This window comes from Moschus berezovskii, chromosome 27 (assembly GCF_049115385.1).
Source record: "Moschus berezovskii isolate FMDL1 chromosome 27, NW_MosBer_1.0, whole genome shotgun sequence".
In the NCBI taxonomy this organism is placed as follows: Eukaryota; Metazoa; Chordata; class Mammalia; order Artiodactyla; family Moschidae; genus Moschus; species Moschus berezovskii.
Window position 1 is genome coordinate 9144447 of NC_142486.1, and position 27984 is coordinate 9172430.

The 27984-nt window shown below is 53.6% G+C and overlaps 1 protein-coding gene across 2 annotated transcripts in view; it reads left to right on the forward strand.

Annotated features, from left to right (window-relative positions):
* The window catches only part of CLIP2 (CAP-Gly domain containing linker protein 2), a 73847-nt gene that overhangs the window by 8972 nt on the left and 36891 nt on the right, over window positions 1-27984 (forward strand). For both annotated transcript variants that reach the window (XM_055410022.2, XM_055410023.2), the window contains exon 2: window positions 12664-12853. In XM_055410022.2, the coding sequence (XP_055265997.1) occupies window positions 12730-12853 (124 nt within the window). In that variant the 5' untranslated portion in view covers window positions 12664-12729. The remainder of the gene's footprint in view (window positions 1-12663; window positions 12854-27984) is intronic.

The following is a 27984-nucleotide window of genomic DNA, read 5'->3' on the forward strand; positions in this document are numbered from 1 at the left end:
CTCGAGTCGCGGTGCGCGGACTTCTCTTTGCGGTGGCCTCTTTTTCCAGCGCATGGGCCCTGGGGCACGCAGGCTTCAGTAGTTGCGGCTCACGAGCTCAGTTGCCACGCAGCCTGCGGGATCTTCCCGGACCAGAGTTCGAACTGGTGCCTCCTGCATTGCAAGGGGGATTCTTAACCACTGGACCACCAGGGAAATCCCTGACCTTCTTTTTAAACGGAAGCACACCGTCGGACTTTAAGCGCTTTCACAGCTGCCTTCTTTCACGCGGGAGTCACACGGTTCGCGTATTATTGCAGGTAGTTGTATCTCGCCCACTCCCATTGCTGTGCTTTATTCCACTTATTCACTCACTCTGATGGGGATGGATATTTGGGCTATTTTCGGTTCGAGGATATTAGGAATAGCCTGTGTCTCCTGGTGCATGTATGCACACTTTTCTGTGGCGACGGAGCTCGGGATGGGCTTCTCGGGTGGCTCTAGTGGTAAAGAGCCAATACAGGAGACATAAGGGATGCTGGTTCGATCCCTGGGTCGGGAAGATCCCCTACAGGAGGGCATGACAACCCACTCAAGTAATTCTTGCCTGGAGAATCCCCATGGACAGAGGAGCCTGGCGGGCTACGGTCCATGGGGGTCACAAAGAGTGGGACACGAGTGAAGTGGCTGAGCACGCACGCGCACACAGTTAGGAGTGGGGCTGCAGGGCCACGCTCAGCTGCGGTGTGTAACGCCGGACTGTCCCACATTGCTTACGCCACTTTCCACTCGCAGGAGCAGTTCACGAGCGTTCTGGATACTCCACATCCTCACCGACACTTGGGGTCCATGCTTCCATTTATACATTCCAGTGGATGTAGTGTTGTCATGGTGACTAATGAGGGTGAACTTCTTTTCATCTGTTTATGGGTCGATTGAACACTCTTTTCTGGGGTGAAGTGCTTGTTCAAGTCTTGCTGAGTGTTTTCTCACTTGCTTTGAGTTTTTCCCATATTCTGAATAGGAACCCTTTGCAGAATACAGGAATTACAAATTCATTCTCTCTCTCCCTCCCCCACCCCCACCCCAGTGGTATCATTTGAATTACAGAAGCGTATTGTCCAGTTTGTCCATCTCTTCCCTTTCCGCACTTCCTGTGTTGAAATCTCTGCCTTACTCCAGCATTAGGCAGATCCTCTTTCATGTCTTCTAAAAACTGTATTGTTTTACCTTTCACGTTTGGATCCTGCCCTCTGTCTGGAGCTGATTGTCGTGTATGATGTGAATTGAAGCAAGCGTATTCGTTTCCTGTGGCTCTTATAACAAATGACCACAAACTGAGTGGTTTAGAACAACACAGATGTATTATCTTACACTTCTGGAGGTCAGAAGTCTGACATGGATCTCAGCAGGCTGAAATCAGGATGTCAGCAGGGCTGCGTTCCTTCTAGGAATTCTAAGGAAGAATCTGTTTCTGGAAACCTTTTCCAGCTTCCTTGAGGCCACTTGCATTCTTTGGCTGACAGCCCCTGCCTCCGTTCTCAAAACCAGCAGTGTCTGACCTGGTCCTTTGCAGGCAGTCATCTCTCTGCCTCTGTCTCTCCTGCCCCCCCTTTCCACCTATAAGGACCCTCGTGATTACATTGAGTCTGCCTGGATCATTCAGAATAATCTTCTCCTCTCAGGTCAGCTGATTAGCAGCTTAGTTCTATCTGCAGCCTTAATTCCCTTTTGCCAGTAAACTGAAATATTCACAAGGACCAGGATGAAGCCATTATCCTGCCAGTCACAGAAAAGATCATGGGTTTTTTTTGTTTGTTTTTTCTTTTCCCTCTAGGCTATCCATTTGATCCAGCACCACTTATTGTAAAGACTCTCCTTTTGCTCAAGGGTCTTTTTGAGTTGCTTATGCAAATCCCAACCCCAGGGAGGAGGCCCAGCACGCTTGGTTGAGGAGAACCCAGGAGATGGGTGGCCCTCCTGCAGCTGCACTGGCCTGGACAGGTTAGATGGAGCTGCCATGGAAACCAGAAGGGAAGGGCAGTAGTGAAAGACGACTGGATCAGCATCCTGTCTGGGAAGGCAGGATACCAGAGCCTGCTCCTTCCTGTTGCCCTGATGTCTGGGTGACCTCAGGAGTCCTGCCCTTCCCTGTGACTCCAGTTGTCTGGTCTCGAGGAGCTTCTTGCCCAGCCCAGCTCTTCTTCATTTGGACAGTTGTCTCTTATTGTCCTGTTCGCTTCACATTTCTGCCCTGGGCCTCAGTTTTCCCATCCCGTGAAATGGGAGTAAAGGTGGGTCGGGGGGCAACTAGCCCTTCTCATCAGGCCTGATGGAGGACCCCATCCAGCAGAGTCAGGCTGATGTCTGCCCAGTGTCCCGGACCAGTGGCGGGAGGGTCCCAGCTGTCCGGTCACTGTGTCTGGGGCGTGGCCTGACAGCTAGGGCTGGGGCTCTGGGGCCATGGCTGTGCCCTGGTTCTGAGCATGCCAGCTGTGTGTGTTGTGTGTGTGTGTGTGTTTTTTTTTTTTTTTTGTGTGTGTGTGTGTATCCACATTCCTTCCCCTCGCTGGACTGGCAGGGCAGGGAGGGGAAGCCCTGATCCCCTTTGCTGGGAGACAGGATCTGAACTCCAAGCCCAAGGGAAGATGGCCACACCCCAGTCTGTCCAGCTTAGGGAGGACTGACAGGCTGGCTGTTCGGAGCTCTGCAGTCACCCTGGTAGTGGACCGGCCAAGGAAGATACTGACTTACAAATTAAGAACCGCAGCCCCAAGCTCAGGGGCTGTGAGGATGGCAGGATGGCAAGCAGGTGGGACTGCATCCCGGCCTTCTGGACCCAGCCCCTTGTGTCTCCCCCTGCGGGTACCAGGGCGATGGGGAGTCGGCCAGGGCTCTTAGGTCCGCCTGTCCTTCCCTCCTCAGCCCTGTGGGTGCGCCTGCCCTCTCTGTCTCCCCGCTTCGTCCTCTCTCCCCGCTCCTGAAAGCCACATCAGCTGGTTTAGCCTGGGTTCCCTCCCTAGCCCAGCTGTGAGGCTTGGGCCGGGTCCCTTCCGCATGTTTTGAATGGCTGCCAGGCATCCCCAGGGCGGCTCGGACCCCAGATGGGGCCCACCACTGTCCCGTCCTTCCTGGAGTGTCCTGCCGCTGGCCGGCAGCTGTGTGGATATTGGGCTGTGGTCCCCCCCGACCGGGTGACGAGTGTGGGGCTGGAGGCACAGGCAGACAGGCTTCACCTCCCCGGCCCTCGCAGGCCTCAGGGGTGGCTGCTTTGAGCTGGCAGGACTCGCAGGGAGGGTGCCCCACTCTCCACTTGACCATGGGGATTCCAGCTGGCTGAAATTTCCCGAGCCTCAGTCACATGCAAACAAATGGCCTCCTTTCCCAGCAGGATGGGACGGGCAGTGGGTGCCGGCTGGGTGGAGGCTCAGGGGGGCGGTGGTCACACTGGATTTGGGGGTTGGGTAGCACTGGGGTTCTAGTGCAGGTGTGGGTGTTGGGGTGCCCGGTGGGCCAGGGCTGGGGGCACCCATCCCATGCTTGCATAAGGGTGCACCATTTGGAGCCTGGGGCCAGCACCTGGGGTTCACTCTCTTGGGGACTGCCCCTACTCTTTTGGCGGGCATGCACTGGGGGAGACTGTTTTCTCCCTCTCTCCTTCTGTCTATCTGTAAAAAAAAAAATGTTTTTTTAATTTAAAAAGTATTTTGAGGGACTTCCCTAGCAGACCCATGGTTAAGAATCCACACTTTTATTGCAGGGGGAATGGGTTCGATCCCGTGCCGGGGAACGAAATCCTGCATGCCTCACCAGGCAGCCTAAAAATAAATACAAATCAATTTTTAATGTTTTGAAATATTTCAGGCACTCAAAAGAATAGACAGGGCACAGTGAACTCCCATGTACAGCATGCAGGACTGAAAGAAGCAAACCTTACAAATACTAATGAAGCAGGACTTGTGTGTGGTGGTCCAGTGGCTAAGACTCTGCGCTCCCAGTGCAGGGAGGCCCAAGTTTGATCCCTGGTCAGGGAACTAGATCCCACATGCCCAGCTAAAAAGATCCCGCATGCCACAAGGAAAATTGAAGATTGAGAGAGCTGCATCAAAGACCCAGCTCAGCCAAATAAATAATGAAAAGTGAAAGTGTTACTTGCTCAGTCTTGTCCTACTCTTTGAGACGCTACGGACTGTAGCCCACCAGGCTCCTCTGTTCATGGGGATTCTCCAGGCAAGAATACTGGAGTGGGTAGCCATTCCCTTCTTCAGGGGATCTTCCCAACCCAAGGATCGAACCCAGGCCTCCTGCATTAAAAAAAAAAATAGAAGCCCCCAGCCCCATCCCTCGAGCCATATTTACCAGGGGTGCTGCGGATCAGCACCATGGAGGTGACTCCTGGACGCTCTGCCAAGGTCCGTGGTGGGGTCTCCTCTGCACCCGCACGGCTCCCTGCTCCCCTCCCTTCCCATGCCCACTGGTGAGCTCTACCCCAGGCCTTTCCAGCAACTTGGTATCACCTGGCTCTTTGACTTTGCACCCATCTGATTGGGTGGGAAACAGGATCTCCTGGAGGCTTGGATTTGCATTTCCCTGATGACTAGGGAGGCCCCATGTGTCTCCTGCTGTCATCGGGTACCCTCAGCTTGGTGCCTGGAGTCCCTTTCTTCTTCCCCTCCAGTCCCTGACCCTGCACACCGGGTGGGCACCCCAGACCCCCATCACTTCACACCTAGCCTGTCCCCAAATGAGCGCCCCCCCCCCGCCCCAGCCCCTCCCTTTTCCCAGGTCCCTCCTGGCGTTGACTCTCCTGCCTCCCGCCATCCTTTCCTTAGCCCTCCATACCCCTCTGTTTGCCGCCTGGTCAGCATCTGTCCCCTCTCCATCCCCTCCAGCCCCTGCCTCTGTCTCAGTTCAGGCCTCCTGGAGTCCCTGTCTGTCACAGCATCTCACACCCTACTCATCCTCATCGGCTCCTGGAGGTTTTGCTAAAATGCTCATCTGGACACACAAGGAAGTGAATCAAAAAGAAAAAAAAATATCGTATATTAACGCATATATATATGGAATCTAGAAAAATGGTACAGACGAACCTATCTTTAGGGTAGGAATAGAAATGCAGACCTGGAGAATGGACATGTGGCCAAGGGGGCAGGGGAGCCTGGGGCAGATTGGGAGAATAGCACTGACATGTATACCCTGCCATGTGTAAAACAGCTGGCGGAGGGGGCTTCAGGATGGAGGGGACACATGTATATCTATGACCAGTCCATATCGATAGATGGCAAAAACCATCACAATATTGTAATTGTCCTCCAAATAAAATCAGTCAATAAAATAGTTAGTGGGAAGCTGCTGTATAGCACAGGGAGCGCAGCCCCTGTTCTATGCTGATCTAGAGGGGTGGGATTGGCAGGGGGTGGGAGGTTCAAGAGGGAAAGGATATATGTATCCTTTACTTTGTTGTACAGCAGAAACCAACACAACATCATCAAGCAGTTATACTCCAATAATAGTTTTTTAAAACATTAAAACAAATATTCTTCAAAGGTGTAGAAAAATGAAACAGAGCAAAAAACTTTAAAGGATTTGATTAGAAATTCTCTACAAAAGAAAACTGATTTCTTTGTGCCTTCCAAGAAAAAAAAAGTGCCCAAGCAAATTGTTGGATTCTTTGCTTGATGTCTTCCGTGGCGCTTTATTCCCCCACCCCATCCCAATGTCTGGGCACCACTGGGAGACCCTCACCCAACCCCCGCCGGCCAAGTGTCCCTTTCAGTCTCTGGATCCCCCCCACCCCCGCCCCATTTTAAGCACTCTAAATCCTCAGCTGTTTGGTCGACTTGGCAGGGTGGGGTCTGTGCCCCCAGCCCCCCCACCCGGTGCTCCCGATTACAGCACTCTTCCTCCCTTCCCCCACCCCACCCATGGCACTGTTGTGGTCCCCAGCCTTTGGGCAGGGGGCCACTCTGGGTCCATCTCTGGCTGCCACGTGGCTCAGAAAAGCAGGGGGAGCTTGGGCACCCCAGCCGCGGGGATCCGTGGGGTGGGGAGGAGGCGCAGTCCCACACTCCCCACTCCCCACCCCCCAAGAGCCGCCTCTGTTGGGCGGAGGGGGCGGGCTGCCCTCCAGCAGGAGAGCTCAGGGTGCGGCTGATGGCTGAGCTGAGGTCTGGTCCTGGGAGCCCACTTCCTGGTGCCGCCCCCCGCGCTCTTTGGGCGACGCTGGCACAAGGGCATGGGCTTTCCACTGTCCTATTTGGCACCTTTCCCCGATCTGCCGGGCCGCACCCTGGGCCTCCGATTGGCAGAAAGTTCTTGGGCCCCATTCCCCCTCCCCCCACAAACTGCGGCCGGCCACCCCCGGGGACAGCTGAAATGGAAACCCTGAAATGCAGCCTGGTTTGTCTTCGGTCAATGGCGATTGAAGGCGGCACAAAGGGGGCCTGTTGGTCTGAGTGCCGCCCGCCCTCGCCCGCCTCTGCGATGCCTGCCTTGTTGTGGCCCCGGGTCCCAGCGGGAGGCGGCGTGTGCGTCCCAGGCCTGCGGACAACATAACAGAGACCCGATCGTAGAGACGCCGCCCCTTCTGCACAGCCTGTGTGCCCGGCACAGAGCACCCTCGTGGGGCTGCCTCTGCGGCCTTGCCCGGCTGTGCTCCCCACGTGGCAGCAGTGTTCCCGCCCATTTTACAGGTCCGACGCTGAGGCTCACACCAGGCCAGGGCCCTACAGCTATTCGTGATGGGTCTGGAGTTTGGACTCCGTGAGACTGAAAGCGATACTTCCTCCCCCAGGCCTGCCCCATCGGCAGCAGCGTGGTCAGAGGCCAGCGTGTCCCCACGTCCCAGCTTCTTCCAAGAAACCCCTCTCTTCCTGTATCCCACGAGCCGGCCTGAGTCATAAAGGGCCCTCCTTCCCCTCTTCCTGTTCCATTCCCCCCTCCCACGCTCCCCCAGTGCTGGAGCCCTGCACGGGGGCGGGGCTGGGGCTGGGGGTGGGCGGCAGGCCTCTCCTCCCCTGACCCCAGCCCTCCGGGGACTGGCTTACACCGCCTGGGTTCTGCTCTCTTCCGCCGGCTCCTCTGGTCTCCTTTGTCAGTGAGGCACGTGGGCGCCATCCCCAGAGGCCAGGGGTCTCACAAATGTTATTCCAGGCCTGGTCCAGGCAGCGCGGGGAGGCGGGGCCAGACCTGGGTCTGACTCCCACCCAGCTGCTGAGCTGTCTTGTGGCTTTGGGTGCATTTTCGGCCTTTCCTGCGCATTGGATGTTCACCCGTAGGATGCCCACTGCGTCACCAGGGCGTATGGTCTGGCACACAGTAGGTTCCTCATACTGGATGCTCCTGGGTCATCAGGGCCTGGGAGGGCAGGAGGGCGACTATGGGAGACTCCGGAAGCCTCCCCTGAGAGCAGTATCCCTAGAGATTTGTTATCCTCTGAGCCACAGCAAATGTGCTATCCTATGGGGTTTCTGAATCACGAGCTCTGTGCCAGGCACCATGCTGAGGCTGGGGTTCCCAGAGAGGAGACTGTGGCCCCACCCGGGGTGGCCCATGGGCTCCTGGGAGGCAGATGAAAAGAAGAGAACAGTATCCTCTCTTCTTGGCTCAGTGTGTGATCCTGAAGTCTCTGGGGGTCAGAGGTCCTGGGGGACTTCCTGGAGGAGGAGGCATTGGGCCAAGTGTCTCATATGTGGTTGGAATATGCGAAGTGAAGCAAGTGGGAGAAAAAGGCACAGGAAGAGTCTGGGATGTGAGGGAGTGTCAGGCGAGAGGTGAGGAAATGCAGGGTCATCGTCAGCGAGGCTGGCTGGGGAGGCTGGGATGCCAGACACGGTTTTGACGCCTGGTCCCTGTCTCAGAGAGCAGGCAAACTAGTGAGCAGACCAGCTGCCTGAAAAGCCGCGGTGTCAGACGACCAGCTGGGCTGATCATCGCAAGCCGCTCAGTCCTGAAGGTTGGGCCCTGGGGAGGTGAGGGGAGCCTCCCAGGCCTTTTATTGCTATAAGCCAGTGTCATTAACCATTCAAGTGATTCACTGAGCACCTGTAGGCACCAGGCCTACATCAGGACCAAGGATACCACAGGAAACAAAACAGACTCAAGTCCTGTCCTCAGGCAGTAGAGAAAAACGAAGCAGGAGACAGGTGGGGAGGGATTGTACTCTTACAAGGGGACACTGGAGCAGGTGCTTGAAGGAGATGAGCTGCACTCTGCATATCTGAGGGAAAAGCACTCCAGGCAGAGGCAACAGCATGTGCAAAGGCCCTGAGGCCAGAACATGCTTAGCGTGAGCATGTGTGGCTGGAGTGGAGTGGGCGAGGGAGCGCTGTGGTAGGGCGTGAAGGCATTTGCACTAACTGCTGTGGGGGGTCTTCAGAAATTTTTTTTTTATGGATTTAAAAAAAAAATGTTGAGATCCAATTTACCTACCGTTAAATCTATCCATTTTAAGTGTACAGTTTGATGACTTTTCATATAAATATATGAGTGGCAGCCATCACCACAGTTCAGCGTTAGACTATTTCTACCACCCAGAATGTTCTCTTGTGCCTATTTGAAGTCAGTCCCTGCCCAACCCCCAGCAACTGCTGATCTTTCTGTGTCTATAGTTTTGAGATTTCAAACAATATGTAGTCTTTTGTGTCTGGTTTCTTTCACTTGGCATAGTGTTTTTGGAGGCTCATTCGATATTGCTGCATATATCTGTAGTCAAGGGCATCCCTGGTGGTCCAGTGGTGAAGACTCTGCCTTCCAGTGCACGGGGTGTGTGTGCAATCCCTGATTGGGGAAATAAGCTCCTACATGCTGCGGGAAAGTGGAAGTGTAAGTCGCTCAGTTGTGTCCGACTCTCTGCGACCCCATGGACTGTAGCCTGCCAGGCTCCTCTGTCCATGGAATTCTCCAGGCAAGAATACTGGAGTGGGTTGCCATGCCCTTCTCCAAGGGATCATCCCAATCCAGGGATCAAACTTGGGTCTGCCGCATTGCAGGCAGATTCTTTACCGTTTTGAGCCACCAGGGAAGGCCTGGTGGCCATGCCATATGGCATGGCCAAAAAAAATTAAGGATAGTTGGGTTCTGCATCTGCAGTCAGAAGGGCTGACTGCACGATATCATTTTATATGAGGGACTTGAGCATCCTCCCATTTGGGTATCTGCAGAGGGTCCTGAACCAATCCCCTGAGGATGCCAAGGGACCTCTGTGTACTGTTGTATAAAAGTGTTTGTGTGTTCACCAGTTGATGGACATTTGGGGTGTTTCCGTGTTTTGTGAATAAGGTCACTATGAACAATTTTTTTTTTTAACAAATGTTTGTATGGATATATGTTTTTATTTCTCTTCGGTGATTGGGTCATATAGTAGGTGTATATTAACTTTTCAAGAAACCTTCAAAAACTGTTTTCCATCGGGTTTGCACCATTTTTCATTTCTCCCAACAATCTGTTCTGATTATTCCACATTGTCATCAGCACTTGATATTGTCGGTTTTTCTGATGTTAGCCGCTCCAGTCGGCGTGAAGTGGTATCGCACTGTGGTTTTGATCTGCATTACCCTCGTGACTGATGATGTTGGCCATCTTCCCACGTGCTTGTTGCTGCTTGCCCGTCTTCATTGGTGAAGTGGGTATTCGGCTCTTTTGTTCATTTTGTTTATTAGGTCTTATTAGTAAGTTGTCAAGTGTTCTCTTTTTAAAAATCATCTGTTTATTATTTTTGGTTGCACTGGGTCTGTTGCTGCACGTGGGGCTTTCTCTCGTTTCGGTGCGAGGGCTTCTCATTGTGGTGGCTTCTCTTGTTGGAGCACGGACTCTCGGGCACGCAGGCTTCACTAGTTGTGGGTGGAGTCTTCTTGGACTAGGGATCAAACTGGTGTCCCTTGCATTGGCAGGCGGATCCTCAACCACTCGACCACCAGGAAAGTCCAACTGCTCTTTATATGTTGGTGACAGATGATATTTATTAGATACATGATTTGAGACTTGACCCATGCCTAACAGCAAGTGACTCCTAGACCCCAGAATTCCTAGGGTATTTGGTAGTTGGTCAGGCGGTTAGAATGCTGGATTTGGTGGATTCTGGGAGCGGGGGGCAGATCAAGGTTGGCTGGTATGCCTCGCTCCCATCAGCCCACTTGGGCATGTAGGTGCCACTTTTCTGTGACTTAGGGGAGGTCATTTTCTTCTGCTCTGATGTCTAGCCACCCTGTATGAGGAGCTGACTCTTCCCATGGCTGTGCCAGGATGGGTAATAGTGTTGCTGGCTCATCGTGCTGGCCTGAGAGCCATTCTGGGGATACTTTGCATATTCCTGCTGGGAGCACTGTGGGTTGGCTTCTGTATTAGTCAGAATTTATTTAGTTGTGGGTGACATGCATGTGTGCTCAGTCGCCAAGTCGTGTCTGACTCTTTTCAACCCCATGGACTGTAGCCTGCCAGGCTTCTCTGTCCACGCAGACAAGAATACTGGAGTGGGTTACCATGCCCTCCTCCAGGGGATCTTCCAGACCCAGGGATTGAACCCACGTCTCTTGCATTGGCAGGTAGATTCTTTAACACTACCCCACCTGGTAAGTCAATTGCAGGTGTCCCTCAAAGAGAATTAGGCAAAAAGATATAACAATGCCTGTGTGTGAGAGAGGATTTGTTGGCTGATGTGAGTGAAGGGCTCAAGGGACCACCTTCAGGTTCAGCTGGATCCAGGCCCCCTGAATCCTGGGACTCGGCTCTGCTTTCTCTGTGCTGGCGCTGCTCCCTGGTAGGCTCTGCCATGTGGCAACCCTGCAGCTCCTGGCTTTCATCCCACAGCCGGGCAGCCCCGGAACAAGAAGAACACCTCTTCCCAAAGCTTCCAACCAGAATCCGGGCCCTGATGCTCCTTGGGTCACACCACCTTCCTTCAGCTAACCATGGGACTCTGGCCAGGCCTGGGTCATGTGTCCACTCTAGGTGTGGGGGTTTGGGGTTGGCTCACATAAGTCATATGGGGCTTCCCAGGTGGCACTAGTGGTAAAGAACCCACCTGCCAAGCAGGAGATGTAAGAGATGCAGGTTCGATCCCTGGTTCAGGAAGATTTCCCTGCAGGAGGGCATGGCAACCTACTGCAGTATTCTTGTCTGGAGAACCCCATGGACAGAGGAGCCTGGCAGGCTGCAGTCCACAGGGTTGCACAGAGTCAGACACGACTGAAAGAACTTAGCGTGCACACACAGATCATATGCATCAAGAATGGAGAAAAGGGGATCTCCCTGGTGGCTCGGTGGCGAAGGATCCACCTGACAATGCAGGGACACCGGTTTGATTCCTGGTCTGGGAAGATCCCACATGCTTTGGAGCAACAAAGCCGTGCGCCACAGCTGTTGAGCCTGTGCTCTCGAGCCCGGGAGCCGCAACTCCTGAAGCCCGCCTGCCCTAGAGCCTGTGCTCCATGACCAGAGAAGCCTGAGCACCGCAACTGGAGAGAAGGCCCCCCTCGCCACAACTAGAGAAAAGCCCGAGGGCAGTAATGAAGACCCAGTGCAGACAAAAATAAAAGATAAATAATAAAATTTTAAAATCGGGGGGAAAAAAAAGAGTGGAGATAAGTGTTCTCTACAAAGGAATAGTGTTCTATGTCCGAGAGTGGGATGAGATATGGCGCCCCTGGGGGCGTGATGCTTTCTCCCCAAATCCTCTATCTGTCCGTGGCGCTCTGTATCCCCTTTCCCCACTGGACAGTGTGCCTCCCGAGGCGGAGGGCACATCCTGCCTGCGGCTCTGGGGGCAGGACAGGGCCCAGCGGGTGGTGAGTCCTCCATGGACACCTCGTACAAGAGAGGGAGTGCGCGCAGGGTGGCAGGGGTGGAGTAGGGGATGGTGGGCCGTCCTTTCTGCTCCCCCAACCCCCCTGCAGCCAGGCCCATCTTGCTGTCACCTGGGGCCCTGCACTGATCACCGTGGATACGGGGACTTCCCCTCTCAGGAGTCCTCTCTGTCAGATCCTAGTGCCTTGCATGCTGTGTGCATCGCATTCTCTGCTTAGTCGTAAAAGCGGGGAGCTGTTACGGTGGGAGGGCGGGCAGAGGATGTGCTGAGTCCATCCTGGTGCGAGGTTGGGGCAGGTATAAGCTTCTCTGTGTGTGGGTGTGTCTCTGCACTAGGGATGGGGTGGGCGGGTGCTGGACTCAATAGCTGGCGTGTGGCCTGCGTGGTGAAGCTGGTTAATTAGATGTTGCTTTGTCCGCCCACTTCGAGAAGGATGTGAGCTGTTGGCTAGTCATAGAGGGTCTGGGGTCCACTGGGGAGCGACCCACCAGGTTGCCCTGCATGTCAGAACCTGCCGGCCTGTGCTCTGGTGGTGAGAGCCGCATTCAGCTGTCGGAGGCCGCGATGACCCATGTGGTCCTGCTCTGGGGCGTCTGGGGTTAATACAGCCAGTGCCGCAGACCCCCGAGCCAGCTCACTCTCGATTCTCACCTCCTGGGCCCAGGACCTGGGCAGAAAAAGCGAGCTGGACCGAGAGTCCGGCAGACCAGGACACAAGTCCCGACAACATCTGCTCATACACAGCGCACACCAGTGACCACTTCTCTGTACCTCAGCTTCCCCATCTGGAAAATGGGGGTGACCGTGTCTCCGCTTCACGGGGCCAGGGGTGTGATGTCACCTGGTGATGTGATGTCGTCCCTTCTGTTGTCTGCCCACAGGTGAGTGACCATGGCAGAGAGCACGTGACCTGCGCGGACCTTCTGTGCCCACCGAGTGGCACCACCATGCAGAAGCCCAGCGGCCTGAAGCCCCCCGGCCGTGGGGGGAAGCACTCAAGCCCCATGGGTCGGACATCCACTGGGTCAACCTCAGCCTCTACCACCATGGCGGCCACTGGCTCTAAGGAAGGTACGTAGGGCCGGGGGTAAGGGGTGAGGGGCTGCAGGGGGGCGGTGGGTAGTGGTTCTTCTGGAAGAGCTGAAAGGACTTGAGCCACTTCCTGACCAGCCCGGAGGCCAGTGGTTCCAGGAAGTTCTTGCTGTCTGCCCACATCTCTCTGAAAATTAACTAGCGATGGGCAGTGACACGTGCTTTGGGTTCATTGTTCCTTTTGACACTTCCAGCTCCAGGACGCAGGTACTGCTGTTGCCTTCCCTTAGGGACGAGGCAGTGGAAGCCCGGGGAGGCATGGCACCTTGCCCACATCACTCAGCCTGGAAGACACAGCCCTATTCATACTCCAACCTCTGCCAAGCTCCCTGCGCCCACTTATTCCCCTTCTGGGGGTCTGAAATGGTCCCCATCTTCCCACCAGCTTTCTTGTGTGCCACCCAGAACCATGCCCTTTGAGCTTGCTTTACTTTACTGCAGGTGGGCACGGGGTGCCCGCAGGGCAGGGCTAAGGCCGGGTCTCTGGCTGGAGGCACCAGCTCTGAAGGCAAATGGGTTGAGGACAGCTGTTAGCTGTTGGCTTTTTCTGGTGACAAAAGTAAGATAGTCCACTGTGTACTAGTTAAAGCTTGATGCAGGGGTAAAACTGCCAGTCATCATCTCTAGAGGCAACTGTTGAGTTGGCCGGAGAGTTCATTTGGTTTTTTCCATACGATATAACAGTAAAACCCAAACAAACTCATTGGCCAACCTGGTATTATTACTTTGGTTTTTATCTTTTCACTTTTTTCTTAGCTGTTTACAGTCATGCTACATATACAACCTGAAAATCTGCTTTTTTCCTTTTAACATGATCAAGTGGATTTTCTCATGTCACTGAAAATCTCACATGTCCATCATTTATAAATGGCTGTAGAATATCCTGTTCACTCAACAAATATAAATCAAGGGCCTGCTCTATGGACGCAGTCCTAACCACTGGAGCTCTGTTTTGAGCAAAACTGGATGTGGTCCCAGCCCTTAGGGGACAGCCGGCCTGGTGGGGGGCAGGGTGCTGAGTATCATGAGGTCCTCTAACTGGGGCCTGACATGGTCCTGAAGGTCAGCAAAACCTTCCCTGAGGAGGGCATGTGTGAGCTGAGGTCTGAGGGTAACGGTTTACTAGATGAGAAGGGGAAGGCATTCCAGGTAGAGGGAACAGGACGTGCAAAGGCCCAGTGGCAGAAGGGAGCGTGGTGAATATAAGGGAGGGGAAAAAAAGTGAGTGTGGCTACAGTATGGCCAGTGGGAAGTGTGCCGGTGAGATAGGGTAGACTGGTTGCAGGGGACAAGTTGGGATTTCACAGGGAGCTTCATTTCCCTCCTAATGGTGGGAAGCTGCTGGGAGATTTTCAATCAAAAGGAATATGATAGAGGGAATTGGGAAATGAGGAGTATGAGGTTGGGGAGGGCGGCAGAGGCAGGTGATGAAGGGCAAGGGGACTGGGTTTGTTTTAAGTGTGATGGGACCTGTTGGAAGATGTTATTATAGCAGAGAACATCTGGGTGTTGCTAAGCATCCTTCAAGCTTGGAGAGAGGGTTGCAGGGGTTAAGAATGGGATGGGAGAGATGGGCAAGGAGGCATGTGGTCACCCAGGTGAGGATGTTTGCACTCACTGCCAGGGCTATGAGAGGTCAAGGGACTGACCACCATGAGTGGGCTGCAAGGAAGACTTCCTGGAGGAAGTGTGAGTGAGCTCAGCCTGGAGGCTGGAGGAATGTAAATGTGAAGGAGGATGACATGGGACCTGGAGGAAGAGCCTGGGCAGAGGTACCAAGTGGGCTGAGCTCAGTCAAGTGCGGGTGGGAGTTGTGTAGCCCTTTGATTGGAGAGGGCTTCCCTGATGGCTCAGCAGGTGAAGAACCCACCTGCTGGTGCAAGAGGCACAAGAGATGTGAGTTCAATCTCTGGGTCAGGAAAATCCCCTGGAGAAGGAAATGGCAGCCCACTCCAGTATTCTTGCCTGGAAAATTCCATGGACGGAGGAGCCTGGTGGGCTGCAGTTCATGGGGTTGCAAAGAGTCGGACACAACTGAGTGTGCTTGCGCGTGTGCACACACACACAGATTGGAGAAGGGCTCAAGTGAGGCCCCTTGCTGACCCTCTTCCCTCTTCAAGAGAGCCCATAGCACCTTCTAGATTCTTTCCTCCTTGCCCCCGCTCTGATCTAGAGAGGCCTGAGTTCTGGCTGTGATCCAGCTCTGCTCTCACGTCCCTTCTAGCTCTGCCCCTGCTGTGTGACCTTGAAAGAGTTACTTGACCTCTCAGAGCCACAAATGGGATAATAACGTTTCTCTCATGGAATCAACTGAGTTAATAAACGTGAAGTGCCTGCAGGCACAAGGCTCATTAAGAGAGTAATTTCTTTTCCTTTCAACCATCCATAATCTCATTACGGAAAGATCTGAGTGATAAAAGAAGGAACTCCCATTACTCCTCCATTTAACCTAATCACCGCCCCCCCCATCGCCCTCTATTTCCTTCTGGTCTTTCCTATTGCACGTGCTGTTTCAAGCAGTTAAGGCATGGTTTGTATCCAAACCTGCATCTGACTGCTGGGCATTTCATTGCCTCCTGTGGCACGTGCCCCGTGCTAAGGCAGTGTCATCTTTACCGTCTCATCTTGAACGGCTGCATCACTGTGGTCCCTGGAGGGAAGGGGATCGGACCACACTGTGGGGCCTGCTGGTTGCCTCCTGGTCACCCTGGTCTGGGACCCCCTGAGGGTGGGGGCTGGGTGGTCTGCCTGGACCCCAACCCCACAGGGGGGGTTGTTCTGGGGAGAGGGGTGCCACTCCATGAATGCCCGATCGATCAGGAGCCATGCTCCCCGCCAAGGGACACGCTGGCGGCCAACGGGGACAGCTGCGCTGGATGCTGCCCTCCTTCCTGCTCTGGCAGCTGCAGGTCAGAGAATCACAGACCCCGGGCTGGGGAAGGGAGTAGTTGGCCGGGGCGAGGACCCTGTGAGAGGGGAAGGGAGGCGTTTTGGGCACAGCTCCAGGTCTCATAACAAGAGTCCCCGCAGAGCTGGGATGGGGAGCAGCAGCAGGGGAGGACGGTGCCCGCCCCCAACTCCTATTGGCCCATGGGCTCCCTCACCCATACCATGGAGCTGGCCATCGGCTCTCCAAGGTGCTGGAGGTGCCCGTCCCCAGGGGACGCTGGGACTCTGGGGGTGGGCACTGGGCACTGGGTCACCGAGAGAGGATCTGGCAGAGCTGGAGCCTGGCAGTAGTTGGAGGGGGCAGTTGCTCTGGGAATCAGGGCAGTGGCAGACTCCCAAAGTATGAGCTCAGCCTCTGGGCAGAGGGTCTGCCAAGGGTTCAGGCCTGGACCAGTGCCCCAGCCCACCCCAGCCTGTGTCGGTTCCCAGAGTGGTGACATACAGGGAGCAGGATGGCCGGGGGCTGGGAGGCAGATGTGGGAGGGGGTCTCCCATACCAGGAGGTGGCCCAGAGGTGGTCAGGGCAGGTGCACAGGATGGCAGTCTGGGACCCACCAGTGGACCAAGACCTGGGTGGGCCTCGAGGTCAGAGGAGCCCAGCCAGATGCGATGGAACCCCTGGAGGCTGCTTGAGATCAGGCGGGGGCCCAGGGGGAATCCTCGCTCAGGAGGTGACACTGGTTGCAAAGATCTGAATTGACAAGCAGGAAGCCGCCCAGCTGAGGTCAGGGGAAGGGCATCCCGGCAAAGATTCTGAGTCTTGAAGTCTCTGAGGACTAGAATGGACGGAGAGCAGCTTGAGGGGTCCTTGGAGGGTTGTGAGTGGGCCAGGGCAGGGGCGGGGCCAGAAGGGAGATGGGGCGCTGAGACCCGGGCTTCCCCAGGGATTGGGGCTCTATCCTGGGCCTCAGGAAGATGTGGGGGGATTTCAGGCCTCCAGGCCCCCAGATGCTGCTGGTGACGGACCACAAACCACTGTTGAGGTCTTCTGCCCTTGCCCCCAGCTGGGGCAGGTGGGTCCTTGGAGGGTCTCTCCCCTCTCGCATCCCTCACACTGTGGTCCAGCCCCAGAGATGCCCGTCTAGCGAGGGATGGCGTCTGACACTTGCTTTGTTACAAGCCAGCCCAGCAGCAGGTGGCTTTCCACATCTCTTTCTCGTTAACCAGCCAGTGCAAAGAACTGCTCTTCTGTCCATTTTAAAGGTGACAAAACTGAGGCTTCGAGCTCTCAGCTGAGTTGCCCTGAGTTACAGGGCCAGAGAGTGGCAGGACTGGGGTTGTGAGACATGTCTAAAGCCGGCTCAGGGGACCTCCCTGGTGGTCTTGTGGTTGAGAGTCCATCTGCCAAAGCAGGGGACACGGGTTCGATCCCTGGTCCAGGAAGATCCCACATGCTGTGGAGCAGCTGGGCCCATGCGCCACAACTACTGAAGCCCAAGCTCTCTAGAGCCCGTGCTCTGCAACAAGAGAAGCCACTGCAATGAGAAGCCTGTGCACTGCAACTAGGGTGTAGCCACTTGCCGCAACTGGAGAAAGCCTGAGCACAGCAACAAGGATCCAATGCAGCTAAAAAAATACAAAGAAAGCAAGAAATTAAAAAAAAAAAAAAAACTGGTTCAGGCTGCTGGCACCCACTGCCCGCCACCAGGGGTAAGGCGGCTGGGATGGCTGGAGTGCTGAGTCCAGTCCCACACTCTGCTCAGACCTGGGGCTGGTGGGCAGGGTGAGAGGAGCCATCTGTCTGCGTTAGGATGAAATCTGTGTGACCTGTGGGCCTGTGGCCTTTCCACATTTGGAGCGTCGGGGACAGGAGACCAAGGATGGGTGTGCGTGGGCATTCCCTTCACACAAGGAGTGCCCACTTGGGACAGGGTCTACCTCTTGTTCTTTGATCTCCCCCAAAGGGCACAGAGCTTTTCAGGTCTGGCTTATTGAGCTGGGGCCCGGGTGCCCCCACATCCTGTGGGTGCTCCAGACATAAGAGCCAGCCTGACATGCCTGGGATCGGGCATTCAGAGTTTCATAGCTGGCTTCTAGTCCTAGACACTGACCCCCCTCCACTCCACCCCGGAGGTCTGTGTCTCTCAGCCCGGTCCCCATGCTCCCAAGAAGGGTGTATGTGTGTGTGTGTCTGTGTGTGTCTGTGTGTGTGTGTGTGTGTCTGTGAGTGTCTGTGTGTGTGTGATGGTGTATCTGTGTGTGTGTGGGTGTGTGTGTGTGTCTGTGTGGGTGTGTGTGGGTCTGTGTGTGTCTGTGTGGGTGGGTGTGTCTCTGTGTGTGTGTGTCTGTGTGTGTGTCTGTGTCTGTGTGTGTGTCTGTCTGTGTGTCTGTCTGTGTGTGTGTCTGTGAGTGTCTGTCTGTGTGTGTCTGTGTGTGTGATGGTGTATCTGTGTGTGTGTGTGTCTGTGTGTGTCTCTGTGTGTGGGTCTCTGTGTGTGTGTGTCTGTGTGTGTGTGTCTGTCTGTGTGTGTGTCTGTGTGTGTGTCTGTGTGTGTCTGTCTGTGTGGGTGTGTCTGTGTCTGTGTGTGTGTGTCTGTCTGTGTGGGTGTGTGTGTCTGTGTGTGTGTCTGTGTGTGTCTGTCTGTGTGGGTGTGTGTTTGTGTTGGTGTGTGTGTCTGTGTGGGTGTGTGTCTGTGTGGGTGTGTGGGTGGGTGTGTGTGTCTCTGTGTGTGTCTGTGTGTGTGTCTGTCTGTGTGTGTGTCTGTCTGTGTGTGTCTGTGTGTGTGTCTGTGTGTGTGTGTGTCTGTGTGTCTGTGTGTGTGCTCAGTCGTTTCAGTTCTGTCCCACTCTGTGTGACCCCATGGACTGCAGCCCGCCAGGCTCCTCTGTCCACGGGATTCTCCTGGCAAGAATACGGGAGTGGGCTGCCATGCCTTCCTCCAGGGGATCTGCCTGACCCAGGGATCGAACTTAAGTCTCCTGTATCTCCTCCATTGCAGGCAGATTCTTTATCACTAGCACCACCTGAGAAGTCCCCCCTAGGAGGGTAGGTGGCATCATGCCCGTTTTAACTGACTTGTCCCAGATGCTGTGCCAGCCTGGGTGGAACCAGGAACTTCCAGCAGAGCCAGCGCTGCCCCGGGCGGCATGCACTCCCTTCAAGGTCAACGCTCCCTCTCTCCTCCCCTAACCACATCCTAAACTTTTTTATGCCCTCAGGATGGGGAAAGCCACGCTGAGCTTTTCTGTGGCTGGACTGCGGACGGGCGGGGGGCAGGGCAGCCTCCTAATGCTCCTGACGTTGTCCAGAATCGATCGGGAGTGGTGGGGGAGGGGTGAGAGCAGGGGGGCGGGCAGGGGCCCAGCTGCCAGCGCCGCCCGCCGCGACTGGCCTGGCCATAGCAGGGCTTCTCCATGGGGACCTGGCTCTGCTCTTTCCAGGGTAAGCCTCCCGGGTCTTTGTCTCCCTTGGGCCCCAGCCGAGTCTGCTGGGTGGGTGCTCTGTCTGCCTGGTTTGGGAGTAAGGGGAATGGAACGGGGGCTTCTGAGTTCTCTTGGGCTCAGGAAGGATGCTGAGCTATCCCTAGGACTGGGACCCGTCCCTAGCGGGCTGGTAGAGGGTCCCTTCTTCAGGGGACAGATAGCTGGGGACAGCGTAGCAGGGGAGATGCCGGGCCTGTGGTGCCTTGGTCAGGGTAGGTTGGGAGGGGTCTCTCCAGAGACGATATGGGCGGGTGCTGTCAAGGAGCTGATGGGAGGTGGAGCGGGCAAGGGGAAAGTTGGCACCCTTGTGGAATGCTGTAGAGACCCCATCCCTTCCTTTCGACCTTTGTGTTGAGTATCTGCTGGGAGAGCAGGGGTCTTGAAGCAGAAAGCTGCTGTGGGGCTTCTGGGGCATTTATGTGTGTTGCTTCAGGGTCACCACGGAGGGGAGGTCAGGGTCTTGACCAGGCTGCATTTGAGCCCCGTCCTGGGGCTCTGGGGCCGGAGAGGCGGTCAGTGTGGACCCTGCTTTCCAGGACTTGTGTTCTGGGCGGAGCAGTGCAGACGTGTACCCTGGCAGTTTGGGTGGCAGGCTGTGCAAACCGAGGCAGAATGAAGCTCCGTGGCAGTACCCATGAGTGGTGCCAGAGCTGGTCTGATGGGCAGGCAGGGTTTCCTTAAGTGACACACAGAGGAAAAATGCTGTAATTTTAAGTCAGAGTGACCATGTACTGCCTGGGACAGCCCTGGTTTATGCTTGCAGTCTTGGCATGATACTGTATTAATAGCACCGGCTTTCTCTCCACCGTGTCTGGCTTTGGATGATAAATCATGTAGTCATCTTATTCAGTGCCCCTCCTAAGTCATCACACTGCTCATTTGCACATTAAAGGCAAAGTCACCTGAACTTTGCTTAAGCCCCTGCTTCTCAAGTTGGTTTGAATTTTGAGATTAAAGTTTTGTTTTCATGAGACCTATTAACACTGTGTGGAACTACATTCTATGGGATATTTATGTGTGTGTTAAGACACTTTAGTCGTGTCTGACTCTTTGGGATCCCATGGACCATAGCCTGCCAAGAATTCTGTCCAGGGAGTCTGTTCATGGGATTCTTCAGACAAGAATGCTGGAGTGAATTGCTATGCCTTTCTCCAGGGGTTTTTCCCAACCCAGGGATCGAACCTGTGTCCTTTCTGTGTCTCCTGCATTGACAGGTGGGCTCTTTACAACTAGCACTACCTGGGAAGCCCCATGGGACATTTACAGATACACTTTATCCCCTCTGGCCTTCAGGGGCAGAGGGCCGACTTCATCACGCCCCTTGGTTCATGTCATATTGCCACTGTGGGTCCTTCCAAGGCTTCTCTTGATTTTTTTTAAGTTGATTCCTTTTTATCCAGTTTCTTGTTCCCATTTCCCCCACACCTAGATATTCATGCCTGTGTACTTTGCCTCGGGACCCTCTTGAACCCTTTCTCACCAAACATCACGTCATCAACACTTCCCCATGTCACTTGAAAGAAAAATTTTTTTTTGAAAAAATTATTTTTAAAGAGTACTTAATAATCTGCAAGACTTGATCATAATTTATATAACTGCTTACTATTTTGGGGGTTTTATTTTGTGAATGACAAGACACTGAGTCAGTTTTTCTCTTTCTAAATGATTTCCTTGGGGAATTGGCCGCAAATAACATTCCTATTTTATTATTTTCTTTCTCAAATATTCTATCTTATTTTTTATTGCACATTATTCACTTTATTACACACGAAACGTGGGCTTCTCATTAAAGCCGAAGGTTAACATAAAAAGTGATCCCCAAATTGAGAGTTAAGTGAATCAGGGGGAATGAGGATATGGTGGGTTTGCCTTCAGGGAGCTTGCACTGATGGCTCTGGAAGAGGGCCTGAAGCTGGGGGCTGGAGACTGGAGGCTGGAAAACCCTTCTGGAAGGTTCTTTGCTGGGCAGGGTGTGAAATCTCAAGGACTTGATCTCAGAATGGGTCTCTGAGACCCTTGAGGGAGGTATGGATTTAGGAGTTATTTCTTCTGTGAAATTTCCAGGTCTTGGTGAATAACTGGATTGGGAGTGGAGAGGTGGGGGGGGGGAAGGGGAGAAGCAATGAGGGTTAGCAGCCTGAGAAAATGCGTGGGTGGGGGCACTCCTGAGATAGGGAGGACAGAGGTGAGGTCACTATGGTTCAGAATGTCAAGTGTGAAGTCCTGGAGGACATCCAGGAGGAGGCAACTGCTGGAAGGGCAAGTCGGCAGCCAGGGAGGGGATCTGGACTGAGGAGAACAAGTGAGGTCCAACTTCATTCTCCATCTTTTTTTTTTCCCCATTCTCCATCTTTTTGTGTCACTTGGATCTTTTTTAAAAAATTTATTTATTTTTAATTGGAAGATAATTGCTTTACAATATTGTGTTGGCGTGCTGCAGTCCATGGGGTCGCGAAGAGTCGGACATGACTGAGCGGCTGAACTGATTGTGTTGGTTTCTGCCATGTATTAACATGACTCGGCCATAGGCATACATATGCTCCCTTCCTCTTGAATCTCCCTCCCACCCCATCCTCTAGGTTGTCACAGAGCACCAGGTTTGAGCTCCTTGTATCATGCAGCAAATTCCTATGAGCTATCTATTTTACATATGATAATGTGTAAGTTTCAATGTGACTCTCAACTCGTCCCATCTCTCCTTCCCCCACTGTGTCCACATCACTTGGATCTTTCACAAGAATTTATTAACATCTTTTTTTAAAAGGCAGAAACATGGCAGTATACAAACAGTAGCTAAAGGCGCAGGAGAGGGTTGGATGGAGAGGGTTAGATTACAGCGCAGAGCAGGGTTCCCAGGTACTGACCACAGAAGAGGAATATTTTTCCCGCCTCTCGCCTCCTGCCCACCCACTCCCAGCACTGGAGACAGGCCAGGGGTTTTGTCTTTCTCCATCTCCTCTTCCTGTCTGTCATTCATAGGGTCTAGAGAATTTAGATGGGTCTCAGATGGGCCACTAGCCAGGGTGTGGGCTGGGACACGGCCAGTGGTGTGCTGGCGCTGGCCCAGGCTGGCTCATGAGAACCAGTGGTGAAATTGTCAGGAATTTTGCAAGCCAGATTCACAGCCCTTATTTAAACAATCGGATTGTCTGTGAACTTTAAGCACATTCTATTAAAAACTAAGGTAATAAGTATTCAAAATTTATGACTTCTCCTAGTAGCATTTATACCACTAATACTACTGTTGTTTTGTTGGTAAAATACTACTATTTACTCCAAGTAAGATTTTTTAGCATCTGTGTTTTTGAGGTTGCATGCATGCTTAGTCGCTTCAGTGTGTCTGACTTTTTGCCACCCCATGGACTGTAGCCTGCCAGCCTCCTCTGTCTATGGTATTTTCCCAGCAAGAATAGTGGAGTGAGTTGCCAGCCCTCCTCCAGGGGATCTTCTTGACCCAGAGATCGAACTTAAATTTTCTGGGTCTCCTGTATTGCAGGCAGATTCTTTACTGCTGAGCCACCGGGGAAGCCCGTTCTTCAGGTTGTTTACTCTATATTGGAAGTACTATATATAATCTCTTCCCAACTCTGTGTTCCATGGCATCATGCTGGCATCTTGAGATGGACCACGGGGGGAGAATTTACACTATGGGAATTGGCAAAGGCTAAAAATCAGGGTTATTATTATTGGGCTGGCCAAGAAGTTCATTTGGTTTTTTCTGTAGCATCTTATGGAAAAACCAGGATGAAGTTTTTGGCCAATCCAATATTACTATTATTTTCTCTTGGAGAATCAGTTAAGCCTTTCCCACCACACCACTAGCCAGAATATAGGTGGAAAGAGATAGATGGAGACCACCCCATTGGAGAGGACCACTGGGGTCGGGCTGGAGTGGAGGAGGCAGATGGGACCCAGTCCTGTCTTGGGAGCAGAGAGCCTTGAGAGGGGCGTGGACAGCAGGGCTGGGCACCACAAGGCCGGGAAGGGTCTCCTGCAGTGAATGGGGAGGACATGGCATCCTTGCAGAAGTTTCCAGAGCCAGGGGGCGGGAGTGGGGGCCAAGAGTTTAGGGTCAGAGAGGGATGAGGAAGCAAGAGTCCTTTCAGGGGATGGAACCACTCCCTTCTAGATGCTGCTGGATGGAAAAACACCCACTGCAAGAACAGCAGAGGACTATAGCCTGCCAGCCTCCTTTGTCTTTGAGTAATAAGTATCTAACTACACCCTGGCTGGTGTTTTGGACTTTTAAGTGCTGTGTGTACACACACACACACACATACACACACACACGCGCGCGTGCGCGTACATGCACAGGACAAAGCCTAGAAAAACAAAGCCCAGGATGTTAACTGTGATTATGTTTATATGATGGAACTCTGGGTCCTTTTTTAAAAATCAGTAACTATTATATGTTTAAAATTTTTTCTGCAGTGTACCTGAGTGATCCATGTAATAAATGTTTAAATAGAGAGAAAAGCTTGTTTTCTGGGAAGGAGATGGGTGACAGCAGGAGGAGGGTGAGGTGAAGGAAGGTGTTTTGTGGGCCAGGAGGGTGTGCATGCTACACGTGGGCTCTGTCCTCTGTCAGAGGGCCGGTGTGGGAAGAGGAGAGAGTTGGCTGGGAGGTGGGTCCCAGGGAAGACCAAAGGGGGATGGAGGTTTGCTTCTAAAAGGAGAAGGAGGTTCTCAGCTTTCCTCTGAAAACACAGGGAAAATGGGAAGGGCTCAGCGAGGTCCAAAGGCGGGAGGGAGACCAGGTGAACCGGAAGGTGCCTGGAGTGAGCCTCAGATTCCTGGACTGACTCCCTGCAGCCCAGGAAGTGAATATTCCATGCACCCTGCACAGAGCCAGGTGGAGCCCAGTTATGTGCGGACTGTGCAGAGTGGCTGGCACTGAGGACCTGCCACAGGATCCCAGCCTGGGTGCTGGAGAGGAAACACAGCACATTATGAGCTTCCATTTAAGTCTGGAAGACAGACATACACTTGTTGAAGATGGGCTAGATCTCTAGAAGAATAAAGCAGGTAAAGGGTGCTACAGGCAGGTGGGCTTTTAGGTGAAGCAGTCACGGAAGACTTCTCAGAGGAGGTAAGGGAATGAACAGGCGACTTTCGGGGCAGAGGTTCAGGGAGGTGCTTCCATCCCCATTCACAGTGACCGTCTCTCCCCAACCCCACGCTCCTGTGTCCTTGTGCCTTCTTGCCAGGCAGGCGGTCTGGCAGGGCCAGGCACTGAGCTGCAGATGAGGTCCTGGTGTTCCCCACCCCTTTGGCTGAGCTGGCATTTGACTGGGTGCTCAGCAAATGGGGTACCTGGTGGCTGAGATTCAGCAGGTGTGAAAAATGCCTGTGCCCACTGGACCATAAAGAAGGCTGAGCACTGAAAAGTTGATGCTCTGGAACTGCAGTGCTGGAGAAGGCTCTTGAGAGTCCCTTGGACAGCACGGAGATCCAACCAGTCCATCCTAAAGAAATCAACCCTGAATTCACTGGAAGGACTGATGCTGAAGCTGAAGCTCCAATACTTTGGCCACCTGATGGGAAGAGCCAGGTTATTGGAAAAGACCCTGGTGCTGGGAAAGATTGAGGGCAGGAGGAGAAGGGGGTGACAGGGGATGAGATGGTTGGATGGTATCACCGACTCAATGGACATGAGTTTGAGCAAGCTCTGGGAGACAGTGAAGGACAGGAAAGCCTGGTGTTCTGCATTCCATGGGGTTGCAGAGTCGGACACGACTGAGCAACTGAACAACAGCAATGGCTTCCCAGGGAGGGTGGGAACAAAGACTTTGCTGAAAAAGGAGAGGATGCACTCTCATCTGGGCAACCCCTCCCCGCCACGCTGGACCAGACCACCAGCTGCTGTCCCTCCGCATCACATCCGTTAGCCCTTTGCATCAAAGTTCTACTTGAAACCAGCAGTAGGTTCCTTTGTGCCTGCTGTCTGGGGAAGGATCAGCTGCTAGTGTGAGGTTTAGGTCTGTCACTGCTCTTTGCTTTCTTGGGGCTTTGCTGCTGGTCCCTGAGGGAATTAAGAGGGCAGGGAGCCCCAGGCCATGCCTTCAAGGACCTTCCAGAACTGCTCCAGAGGCTCAGTCCATCAGCCAGGTCTCTGATGACACACCGGCTCCTCTGGGAGAAGAGGTGAGGCTTGTAGAATGTCCATGCTTCCCAGAACCCTAGCAATTTCTGACCTCACCCTTCATAGTCCTGTGGGGAAACCAAGGCCCACACCTGAGAAGGGGCTTGCTCAGGCCCAGCCAGTGTGTGACAGATGGCTCCTTGGAGGGAAGGGGGCTCGGTGGGGTTGCCATGCCTTCCCCAGCTCAGGCAGCTGCCAGCTGCCCCAGGGTGAGTGGAGGATTTGATGAAAGTTTGTGCCTGACAGCCTGGGCCACCAAAGAGGAAAAACGCAGCAGAACACCCAAGTGCGGCTACCCAGTTCCTGGCCTGGATTTTAGCAGCTGTTGAAACAACTGGTCTCTGGGCCTGTGACCCCTGGAAGGGGTGGGGTTGAGGAAGAATGGAGATTACCTGGGGGTCTGCGTGGGCTGGGACAGCTGGGAGGACAGCTGAGTAGGCAGCTTCTGACCAAGAATAGCCACCCTGGGTTCCCCTCGACCAGGGGTCCCTGTTGTGTTCTCAGCACAGACAACAGGTAGGCTCTCACCTGGGCCATGGCTGTTCGGTTAAGCAGACATCACAGAGCCCCTCTGCTCCAGGAAGTGTTCTGGAAGCAGAGATGGGAAAGGCACTGATGCTTGCCAAGCCCCTGTGGGGCCTGCCTTACCAGGAGGCTCTGAGCCAGACCAGCTGGGCCCGGCTCTGGCCTGGATTGTTTTTCAATCACTCTGTCGTGTTTGACTCTTTGTGACCCCGAGGACTGCAGCCCACCAGGCTTCCCTGTCTTTCACTGTCTCCCAGAATCTGTTCAAACTCACGTCCATTGAGTTGATGATGCCATCCAACCATCTCATCCTCTGTCGCCTCTTTCTCCTCCTGCTTTCAATCTTTCCCAACATCAGGGTCTTCTCCAATGAGTCGGCACTTCCTATCAGGTGGCCAAAATACTGGACCTTCAGTTTTAGCATCAGTCCTTCCAAAGAATGTTCAGGGTTGATTTCCTTTACGATGGACTGGTTTGACCTCCTTGCTGTCCAAGGGACTCTCAAGAGTCTTCTCCAGCACCACAGTTTGAAAGCATCAATTCTTTGGTGCTCAGCCTTCTTTACGGTCCAGCTCTCACATCCATACACGACTACTGGAAAAACCATAGCTTTGACTAGGTGAACCTTTGTCGGCAAAGTGATGTCTCTGCTTTTTAAAATGCCGGCTTGGATCACTCTGGGCAAGTTTTGTAAACTCCATTTCCTAATCTGCAAGATAAGAATATAATGTGTAAAAAGCACCCAGTCCATCGAGGGCATGGGGTCAGCACTCCATGAGTGGTAGCTGCTGTTTTAATGACGATAACCTTGACCTCTCGTAAGCATGACCCATGGGCTGCTTGGACAGTGCTAGGCAGGACCTGGGGTTGGAGCTCCATCTGATTTGTGGCTTCCTCCCGCTATGACTGCTTTTTGAGGCAGCTTTTTTTTTTTTCTAAGTTGGGGACCCACCTGACCTTGCAGGGTTCCCAGTCCCCATACGGGTGTGATCCCAGCAGAAGTTCCTGGTAACAGGATGGTCCTAGATGAGAACTGGGGACCCAGAGCTCGGCCCAGGCGTGGGGAACAGTAGGATGAAGTCGGCTGCTCCAGAGGGTGGGGTGAGGCAGAGCTATTGGTCCAAGGTCACCAGAATCTCCCTGGAAGCCCTTCTTCTGTCCCCTGGGCCTTTTGTGATTTTAAATTTTTTTCTGATCCTTTCATTTGAGTATCAGTCATTCTCATCACAATAAGAATGGTCGGCATTTGTTCTCTAGTGTGGCCCAGGCACCCTTCCTAAGGCTTTATGTGCATCATTGCTCAGCAGCCCTGTGATTGGGGCCAGGTGAGGAGACTGAGGTGGGGCTCTAGAGTCGGCTTCCTTAGCCACCATGGCCTCTATCTCTTGGGATCTCAGGGGTGGAAGAGAAGAACCTTGGGGACCCACCCAACCAGGGTCCCACAAGAAACAGGACACATCCCTCTCCAGGAAGGAGTATAGGATGAGATTGTTCCCTGTTCGAAGGGAACTGTAGGGTTTGGCCAGAATCTAGGAAATGGGTCCATGCAGGGGAGCCCAAGATTAGGGTGGTTGTAGTTTGGGGCTTGGTGTGGTGAGTGTTTTGTACACATTTTTTGGATGAATGAAAGTGCCCTGCACCAAGAACCAGAGGCCTTTGGTTGGAGCTTGGCTCTGCTGCTTCTTGCCTCCTTAGATAAAGCAACTGATGTCTCTGAGCCTCAATTTCCTCATCTGTAAAACGGGATCACAAAATCACTACACACAGTTAACAGTGACGGTCGTATGAGCTACTGTATGTCCGCCTCTTAGCACAGAGCATCAGTTCATGGGTACAATCACTGTGGTTGCTAATCAAGTTCAGTAGCAAAACTCACAGATTTCCCAGGAGCCCAGCTCACAGCTGAGAGGGAGCCCCTTGCCTCTCAGTTAAGACCCCCCATTCTGGCTGCCTAGGCCTCGGGTGGTCACGTGCTTTCCCACCACTACTAGTGCCCCAGAGGGGCACTAGTCCCTGCCTGCTTGGCCTCGTATGTGTGTCCTGCCTTGGAGTTTGTGACTTCCTCATCCTC